This window comes from Candida jiufengensis (assembly GCF_024610255.1).
Source record: "Candida jiufengensis strain CBS 10846 chromosome Unknown scaffold18, whole genome shotgun sequence".
Lineage (NCBI taxonomy): Eukaryota > Fungi > Ascomycota > Pichiomycetes > Serinales > Debaryomycetaceae > Lodderomyces > Lodderomyces jiufengensis.
The window spans coordinates 1-9,909 of NW_026261563.1; the positions used below are offsets into that span (position 1 = coordinate 1).

At 30.6% G+C, this 9,909-nt stretch overlaps 4 protein-coding genes across 4 annotated transcripts; 2 read left to right on the plus strand and 2 right to left on the minus strand. All coding sequences in view use genetic code 12, as the record gives it.

Annotated features, from left to right (window-relative positions):
- Positions 1 to 37: 37 nt before the first annotated feature.
- Positions 38 to 177, minus strand: KGF54_005112 (uncharacterized protein; the record flags this gene model as incomplete). The annotated part of the gene is made up of 1 exon (XM_051765885.1): positions 38 to 177. A coding segment is annotated over one exon (140 nt), but the record flags the coding sequence as incomplete, so codon positions are not given.
- Positions 178 to 885: 708 nt separating this feature from the next.
- On the plus strand, positions 886 to 2,896 carry KGF54_005113 (cytochrome b5 reductase family protein; the record flags this gene model as incomplete). Its single annotated transcript, XM_051765886.1, has 3 exons — positions 886 to 1,515; positions 1,659 to 1,955; positions 2,144 to 2,896. The coding sequence occupies 3 exons, from the start codon at positions 886 to 888 to the stop codon at positions 2,894 to 2,896; spliced, it is 1,680 nt and encodes a 559-aa protein (XP_051617825.1).
- Positions 2,897 to 3,859: 963 nt separating this feature from the next.
- KGF54_005114 (uncharacterized protein) lies at positions 3,860 to 5,658 on the minus strand (the record flags this gene model as incomplete). Its single annotated transcript, XM_051765887.1, has 2 exons — positions 3,860 to 4,299; positions 5,334 to 5,658. The coding sequence occupies 2 exons, from the start codon at positions 5,656 to 5,658 to the stop codon at positions 3,860 to 3,862; spliced, it is 765 nt and encodes a 254-aa protein (XP_051617826.1).
- Positions 5,659 to 7,700: 2,042 nt separating this feature from the next.
- KGF54_005115 (VPS62) lies at positions 7,701 to 9,574 on the plus strand (the record flags this gene model as incomplete). The annotated part of the gene is made up of 3 exons (XM_051765888.1): positions 7,701 to 7,753; positions 8,415 to 8,830; positions 9,126 to 9,574. 3 exons carry the CDS (start codon positions 7,701 to 7,703, stop codon positions 9,572 to 9,574), a joined length of 918 nt encoding a protein of 305 aa, XP_051617827.1.
- Between the last annotated feature and the right edge of the window lie 335 nt (positions 9,575 to 9,909).

Sequence of the window (9,909 nt, forward strand, 5' to 3'; positions counted from 1 at the left end):
AATACCATCAGCGTTAATAGCAGCAAGCAAAACTTACTTAGCAAATGTTTCACCACCAGAATGAAAATTATAAACATCAAAACCAATGAATATGCAATTGGAAGCATAGTCGACACCTCTAGATGGATCTAAAATGATTTTAGCAAAATTTTTGATGGGAAGTGAGCGAGGATTCATTTGATTGTTGCTTTTGCCTAGACTTTTGATTCATCTGAAAGTTGAAAGTGGGGATTGATGCATTTATATAATTATAGCCTTTGAATCAAATGTTTAAAACTTGATCTTTCAACCCTTGAAATCTGATAGTTTGTGATGCACATCTCTTAAATGATCTCGAATCTTTTGTATTGTTTTGGATATCGTAATTCTTTGAATAATGTATTGAATACACTGATGAACAGTTGACAACTTACCCAAAATGGCTCGAAAAGGGATTTGGAAATAGGTTTTGACGAATCGTCATCGCGAGTACCCATGTTTTTCAAAAATGACTTGCACTGGTGATAGTATGCGAAGGCTTGACTTTTGGAATTAGACATGGAGCAGATTCGTTCCCATTATGATTTAGATCCTGAACAGGATTATATTTGAATTGGATAGTTTGTTAATAAATTTTTGGATCTCTTCAACGTTTTTAAGGGGGTCCAGATTCATTGTAATCACCTATCTCTTTCGAATCCTAATTTGGCAATTGTAGTGTTTGACCGTTTCATTTATTGTATGTGTGCAATAAAGTTTTCGTCAAATAAAATAAATATGAAACAAATGTTATTTTTTAACTTTAAACTGGACTAATGGTTCAAGTACCTTAAAAATGACTTCATTTAATCGTCTCAAGATTTAAATCATTAAACACTGTCATATCCAACACCATGAAAACTAACAATGTCATTTCGATTCATATATCAAGATGGACGTGAGAAATTTGTTGATGAAGATGGAAAACCAACATTGGATGAGTATGACAAAGAAGGAGCTTTGCCTTTGGATTCAATTGTCGATTTCCACTGCTATCACAAAGCGGTTCAAGAGGAATTGAAGATGGACATAGATTTGGCGGAGCAGGAGGATGAATTAGATGAAGATGCAAATATGGATATGAGTAATGAAGCCATCAAACCCAACAATTACAAAGTTAAGAATGAAAAGAAAAGATCAAATAGAAAATACACTGATCTGGATGTCAACAAAGTTATTGGTATTCATAATGAGAAACCATCTGTAGCTATCCGCATAATTGCAGGTACTGCTAAAGTTGATGAAACTACCACCAAAAAATGGATATCGCAATATAAAAAGAACGGTGTTGTCCCCACTATCAATCAAAGAGGTAGAAAGAAAAAGCAATTAACTGAAGATCATAAGAAAGCTGTTGTATCCTTTTTTGATGATAATCCTATTGCAACAATTGATGACGCTAGAGATGAGTTGACAAAGTTATTTGGAGAGCTTGAGATCGGAGCCACTAGATTGAAGGAGTTTGTGAAAAAAGATTGTGCATTGACATTCAAAAAGGTAAGGCATGACAGTAGTGGCAGAAACTCCAAAGAAAAAATAGAGTTGAGATATCAATTCGTGAAAGAACTAATCAAACTAAAGATCAACTATTTGGAATGTATTTTCATTGATGAAGCAGGTTTTGATATATCATTACATAGATCAAGAGGTTGGCCAAAAAGGGTGAAACTCCTGTTGCTGTGACAAAGCAGTTGAAAGCTGAAAACAGACTGGTTTTAGGTGCTGTTGGTGCTGAAGGAATTATACTTTTGTCGCTACGTCCACCTCCCGTTTCAAACAAAAAGAGAAAACTAGATGCTGGATCTGCCCCGGAACCTTCAGCATTTGATGCTGCTGTACCGGAATCTAAAGGTACTACCACAGGTCATTTTAAAACATTTGTCACTCAGGTTTGTCAAATTTTGAAGGAAAATGAAGAGTTGAAAGGAAGATATTTGGTCATATTTCCCCAGACTTTTATAGAACTCATTTCATTTCATATCAAAATACAACTTAAAGAACGATTTTAGACTCATCATCAGATCAAAATCCATTGGTTGTATTTGCTACAATTGCATCAATTATACTATCATTTGTTGGTTTTTATTTTTTTCAACAATCTAAAAAATCAAATGGTTCAAAACAGTCATTTGCATTAATACCTGATAAATTTCAAAAATTCCCATTAATTGATATTAAAAAAGTTCGTCATAATTCATCAGTTTATAGATTTGGTTTAAACAAACCAACTGATAAATTAAATTTACCAATTGGTCAACATATTTCAATTGGTGCAATAATAGATGGTAAAGAAATTGTTAGATCTTATACTCCAATTTCAACAAGTGATCAACAAGGTCATTTTAATTTATTAATTAAAACTTATGAAAATGGTAATATTTCAAAACATGTTGCTTCTAAAAAAATTGGTGATACTGTTGAAATTAGAGGACCAAAAGGATTTTTCACACATTCTCCAAATATTAAAAAGACATTAGGTATGATTGCAGGAGGTACTGGTATTGCTCCAATGTATCAAATCATTACAGCTATAATGAATAATCCAGATGATAAAACTATTGTTCATTTAATTTATGCAAATGTTACTGAAGATGATATTTTATTGAGAGAAGAATTAGAAAATTTTTCAAAACAACATCCAGATAGATTAAAGATCCATTATGTTTTAAATGAAGCTCCAAATGATTGGAAATATTCAACTGGATTTGTTACACCAGATTTAATTGCAAAACATTTACCACAACCATCTCAAGATACTAATTTATTATTATGTGGTCCACCACCAATGATTAGTGCTATGAAAAAAGCTGCTGTATCTTTAGGTTATGATAAAGCAAAACCAGTTTCTAAATTAGGTGATCAAGTTTTCGTTTTTTAAATGATTGCATAATTGGATTGTACTTTTTATCAATTTTTTGGATAGCATTATATTTACAATTATAGGTATTAGAATAAATTACAAAATATAAATATACAATTAATTTGAAGATATCGTAGGCGATGATATTTCGTATCATATAATTTTAAACAATCGAGATCGTAAATAGATTTTTTTCTTATTTTATTGGTTATTAAATTCAAAGGAATAATTGCACAATTTATAACGATTACTGCAGTAACAGAAAAACTGAGGTAGATACCACCACAATCGACAATGAGAATGTCTGGACATGTAATGAGAAACTTAGAAAGTTCAAAGTTGTAAAGCATCTCTCAATGAACGAACTTCAGAAAAATTTAATCGTGAATTTATGTTTTCTTCTGATTACTGTCACCTATGTTGTCGCTTAGGTGACAAAATAGAGAAAATTAAATTTATTGGAATTTTTATTTTACATTAAAGTCGTCAACCGACTTCACAATTTGATTTTTGTTTTATTAATTTTACTGAAATATTTGCAATATAAAAAGGTGGTTAAAATTCAACATTTTAACAGTTTATAATTTAGATAGATAACGAATAGCGATTAGAGAATATATATCAAATCTACTATATTTAAGAGTTTTGACTCTCTTATTGAGTTCTTTCATTCAAGACCATTCATCATTACGTTCAAAGATGAATAACTCACGAGTGAGAGAATCGAACTAGAAATTTACTCAAATACATTTAAATTAAAATAGCGCGAGTTGTTATAATTGTAATGCGACCTAAGAACCTAGGAAAGTCTAAGATCTACGTCGAACTTGTCACTAACTTAAAAAGATTAAGCTACCGTGTGACATTACGTAAAATAATATGAATTGTCCTTCCTTGGTCTTAACAATTTGATATTAAAGTCAAGCTAATTGAACTCGCCTCGACAATATAGCAATTACTAAATATTGGTAGATTACTTTTTCAAAAAGTAGTAGTTGAGTTATGATAATTTTGTTTTTCAGCTTCAAAACTTTTCATCTTTAGATTGGTTATTGTAATCATAACAATATTGAAAATAATTGATCCAATAGAAGCACAACAACCAAATATAAAAAGAATGGAAGTTTTAGGATGTTTTTTAACATATTGAAAAATTGATTTATCCACCGATTTTCTTTCAAACTTTTTCTCAACAGATTTTTCTTCCCTATTTATTCTTAAAACCACCATTAAAGTTTTTTCATTATTGGTAACAACTTTATCATAAATGATATCCTCACTCATTAATTTTATAAAACCAACTGTTTCGGGAATTTCTAAAATTTTACCTTCTCTAGGTTCATCTAGAGAGCCATTAACTTCATCCTTTTGAGTTGAGTTTGAATTAGTCTCTGTAGACTCATGATAAAGCGAAAAGTCCTCTAACTCCATGATTCAATCGATTGATCAACTTTTGGCGTTGCTAAATCTTTTTATTGAGAAAGTTTATTGCAGAAATGTTGAAGGTGAGACGATAGATATACCTCAATTTTTAAGAGCTCTCGAATATTTGATAAGCTGTTTAAGTAAATAATAAGAAAAAAAATGAAACACATTTTAATTTTTTAAAATCAACCTGTTTTACCTGCTTTGTTATATTGAACAAAGCCCTAGAAGGACCTAATCCCACTCTTCTTTCTATGTCTTACTGTAGGGAACACAATACTTCTCATAACTTCTGTTACAGGGAACAGTATTTCTTGAGACGATTTTGTAATTCTAGATTTGAACCAATCGACATATCTGGTAGGTTCACTGTCTTAAACAACACTGTTAATTCCGTAATTTCAAACTTGATCCCCATCTTGTATTTCTATTTGCTCTTTTACTTAAATTGAAAATAAATTTCGTTGATTTTGTGATTAGGGGGTGAAACAACCAACCCCATTTTTGAAACAGATTATTTGAATACTTGTATTCTACACGAGAAGTTGAAAAAGCTATACAATTTTATTAAACGATAAGAAGTAGGTTGTTTAAAACTTCGAATTTTTTCAGATCAAAAAAAGTTGAAGTATAAAGTCAGAAATTTTCAAACGTGTTTGAGTTTTGTACCAACTTTGAAATTGATAGTGTCAATATTTTGGTGCCTGAATAATAGTTCAATATTGCCTAGTCACTAGATTGAGTTAATAATACAATTATTTATGATAAAATGTATATATTATATTATAAAACTAAAAAATCTATATAATCTTTTTCTGTTGGAAAAATTCTATCTGTTAAAATTTTTCATATACTATTTCATTCATTGATTATAGTACTGCATATAGCGATTATATATCTTACTTTATAATTCCAATAGTTGGAATCTGACAGATTGGTTCCAATTTTTATAGCTGATTTAAACTTTGAAGTTTTTCATAATTATCTTTCCAAAAAAGCCAACCAACCATTAAAATGAAAAAAGCAAGACCAACGAGGGTAGAACCAGTAATATACACAACATCATGTCTTAAAGAATAGTCAAACTCGCAGGTACATTTCTCGACTTTTTTTATGAAACACATTACAGACTCATTGCTTTCATCATGTGATATAAAACCATCAAATTCAATTTTATCATCATCGATGATTTGTAGTAACAGAACACAATTCGGAATTTTTAGTATTCGGGGTACAAACTCGGATTCAAGATTGAATTGTTCTAGTTGGTCCTCTTGATTTTGAACAATGAAATCCAAATTGTTTTCGTATTCCATAGAATTATAACCAGGTGGTGTTGACTCTGAGTCCATCATATTGATTTGACCGAGATTAAATTGCACTATCGGGCTGAGAAAGTCTTTCACGTTGATATCTTCTAGACAAAGTTTTCAATTATAATTCAACTTGAGTTTTCGTCTTGCTTTAAATCCAAAATTTTTAGTAAACAACAAGAATTACAATATTTTAAAATATTCAAAATTATTTCGTTTACGGCACAACTAAAAGAAATCTGGACTGAAGAAGTGGTACAATTATTCACGATCATAGAGAAATTGTAGTCATCCGTTTGAAAATAATGTTGATATATATCGGAAATTACCTGGATAAGACAGAAGTATGTCCAGATGAAAAATTTTCGCATGATAGAATAAAAGTAGAAAAACCTTGAGCTTGAGATCAAGATTTACCGTATAATAGATTCAGTCATTAACTTATTTAAGATATATAGTAGAATATATTAATTTTGTATATTCGGAGTTTTTTGGTTGTTATTCACTCACTCAGAGAAAAGTAAACTTTCATAAATTGTACAATAAATAATGGTCTCGAGTGCGAGCTTTTTGATCTAATTCTTTCTCTTGGAGTTTTAAAGGTTGATTATGAGACCAGTACGACTCAACAAATATTGTAATCTTTAATCAAGTCATACATCCTTTACAACGCAAAATGCAGAATTATAGATATCAATATTCGGAAAGTACAAGGTAGAAATATTACTGTATTATTCAGCTACCACACCAAGTAAAGAGAACTATTTTCAGTGTTGAACATTTTATGTGCAGTAGCTCAAGTCTCATTCTCTATGATATAATTTTTTTTGATCCTCAAATACCTAGTTCTTCAGTCCCATGATGTTCTGGTCGTAAGGTAATTGTTGAGTTCTGAATTAGCGGTGTTTGAGCTTCAAAATTTCTCATTCTGACATAGGTCGCGTCATAGGTCACTTTAGTCATAACGACATGAAAAATATTTGCTCCAACAAGAGCGCAACAACCAAATATCAAAAGAATGGATTCAGAAATGACAGCAACTTTCTCAGATAAGTAGTTTGTATCGAAACTTAATATGAAAATCTATATCCTTTCCAAACCTGATAAAGGGAATGAAAATTATCAGTTGACAGTAATGTTTTGTTTATGTATTTTTGATAAACATCACGTGACTTAAGTCAGAGTCTTTATACAGTTAAATTAAAATTATTGTCGTTTTGTGTTTAAGTGAATTGTCGTTCGTGAGAAAATTTGTTATCGTTTCAATCTAATCTCGTTGTCTTTTCAAGAAAACTTGATTGTCGCCTTACGAATTGTTGATCTGTCGTTTCAAGAAAAAAATTCAGTCGCACCTTAACTATGTAATCCCTTAACAAAATAGCGAAATAAATTTTGACCTTACAACGACAACTCAATTTACAACCAAGCGACAACACCCTTTTAGTCGAACGACAACTCAAATTTATTAGACCGACAAGAAAAAATCATTAAAGCGACAAATCAATCTTCGTTCATGCGACAATAATTTTATCTCTACTGTATGTGATAAAGCTATTATATACAAGATAAATCCATAGCCACGTCACACGACCTTGACAATTCACATTTACAAAGCTTTACCAAATAAAGTTTGGAGAATCAACATTTAACTAGATCTTATCTGTTCAACAAGCTCGTATAATAATCTACAACCTACACTATACGACAATATACATAAAACACAACATTACATAAAATGAGGTTTATGCATTTATTATAATTACAAAATCGTGGGAACCAATGATAGGCATTTTGTAGCAATACACTAGAACCTTTTCAATCCATTACATGTACCTTCAAATACCACAAGTTCCTTTCAGGGTGGATTAATTTTTGGGAAGTATGCCACATTGTGAAAATAATGATATGACATTATAGTTTCAAGATCTCATCATATCATTTTGCCACTGAGCTCAAGTTTTTGCATAGCAAGATATCAGTATGAATAAGAAGTCTTAGGCTTATTCGATTTTATAAAAAGAACTCATTCTAGTCAATAATGCTTCAAAAATCAGATGGAAATTCCCATATCTTCCCTTACACCAATGTTTGACATAAAATTCAAAATTGCCATAGAGACTTTACTTTCGATTGAGACGTTTATGATATTGATTTTAGCTACAATTTGGATGATTACCAATAGTTACGAGAAAAAAATGACAATCCTCAAAGAACAACACGGAGAAATCACTCAACTACAAAAGATATATAAAAGACTAGAAAGGGCAAGAAAGTTCCTAATCATCTTCTGTATAATTTTAGCTGGAGTTTTAATTGATTTAATATATTGGGGGTCAACATGAAGGTGATAATTTTGCTAAGTTCAAAAGGTTTTAATATACATTTTCATTGCTGTAAATTGCAATTGACACTTATATTGATTCTTTGTCCAATCTTCTTTTACTCTTGTAAAGTTCCATTTTTTTTCCATTACATACTTGTCGAAACTCAAGAATTAATCAAAAAATTAGTTCTGTATAATAACACGGAAATGAAAAAAGAAATGACAGGCAAAAAAGTAGTACAATATGCATTTATAGAGTAATAAACAATCAACTTCAACTAATTAATTCATCAAATATTCATGTATAATTCCGATATCCAAGGGAGATAGACAGATAGATAAAACACTAATAGATATATACAACTTTTCATAATCATACACAGAATAAGTTTCATTATCAACTAGTTTGATATATACAACCAGATACCTTTCCACGTGGATATCGGACCTTCAACATAGATAGCATTCATTTCAGTCATAATGTTGCCGAAATCACTAATGATTTTATTGCCAATACTATCACTGTCACTCAACCAATAGAACAATCGCAGGAGAATACATACTCGAAACAACCACAGCAATCATATTTTGATATATCAGAAGGTAACAACTATATACTAAATACAATCCAAGACGATTATAAAGAACTTAAAATTTCAAACATTTTACCGGATCCAATTAAATATAAAAATTTACCACCAATTATAAGTTTACCAAGTCAAGAACAAAGAACTTTGAAACCAGGAGAAATTTCACAATATGTTATAGATTATTCACCATTGGTTTATTTATATAGTGAAGAGAAATATTTACCATATGATATAAAAGAATTTGTTACAAATTTTCATGTTACTTATAAAAATGGTACTATTTATCCTGGAACTGAAACGGGTATGTCCTTAAAGAAATTATCACAATTAAAACATAGTAAAAGATTGTTTTTAACTTCCAATACAAATTTTGATGATGATCCTGATTGGATTACGGGAATTATAAATAAACCTAATTTGATAAATGGAGAAATTAAGAATGCACCATCAAATGAATCCTCACTCACTTCCCATCAAAAATTTTGCTAAAATCATTTTAGATCCATCTAGAGGTGTCGACTATGCTTCCAATTGCACATTCATTGGTTTTGATGTTTATAATTTTCATTCTGGTGGTGAAACATTTGCTAAGTAAGTTTTGCTTGCTGCTATTAACGCTGATGGTATTATAAACACACATTTGATTGATCATGAAGAATTATCTGCAATTAGTGATACCGATTTATCTGAAAATTCATTTTGGTTCACATTCAAAAACTTTTGTGTTGAGCTGGTCCAATTAATGGGTTTATTGGTTGATCAAAAATATCACTTGATTTCGGAAGAATCTCCACTACTTAACGTTCCTGGGATCTTACAGGATACCACTTTGAACAAATTAGGATTCATATTTTTGCCTTCATCTGTCGTCAAGTTCAACCCGATCAATAAATTTAGTGACATGGTAGTTGATCGAAGTTTTAGAAACTCTGAACTGAAGGAGCCACTGGATATGATTACAGATATATTGAGTTCTATCTCGAAAGAAGACATTTCGGAAATGATCAATACCTGCGCGAAGGAGCTTGCTGCTTATAATTGCTAGGTCAATAAAATGTTCTTTAATTGTTATATGTCCCTCTACTACCCTTGATCATACTCTTTGAAATTGGCCTACTACTTGTTGGTTTTCATTTAGTTTCAAGTCGTTAAAAATAATTGTCTCAAATCGTTTTAATTTCTTGTACGGAGCGGTATTATTTTTGGTCCACTCCGAGTAAAAATAGGTCGACATCTTAGTCTTTCTTTCCTCTACATTTTAGTGCTTTTATTTTTTTCAAAGCGAGAAAAAAAGATAGAAAATTTGGGCATAAATTTTGAAATTTTTTGTGACAGTTTTGAATCAAAATAGACACAAATTGTTCGTAAGTTTAGTACTAA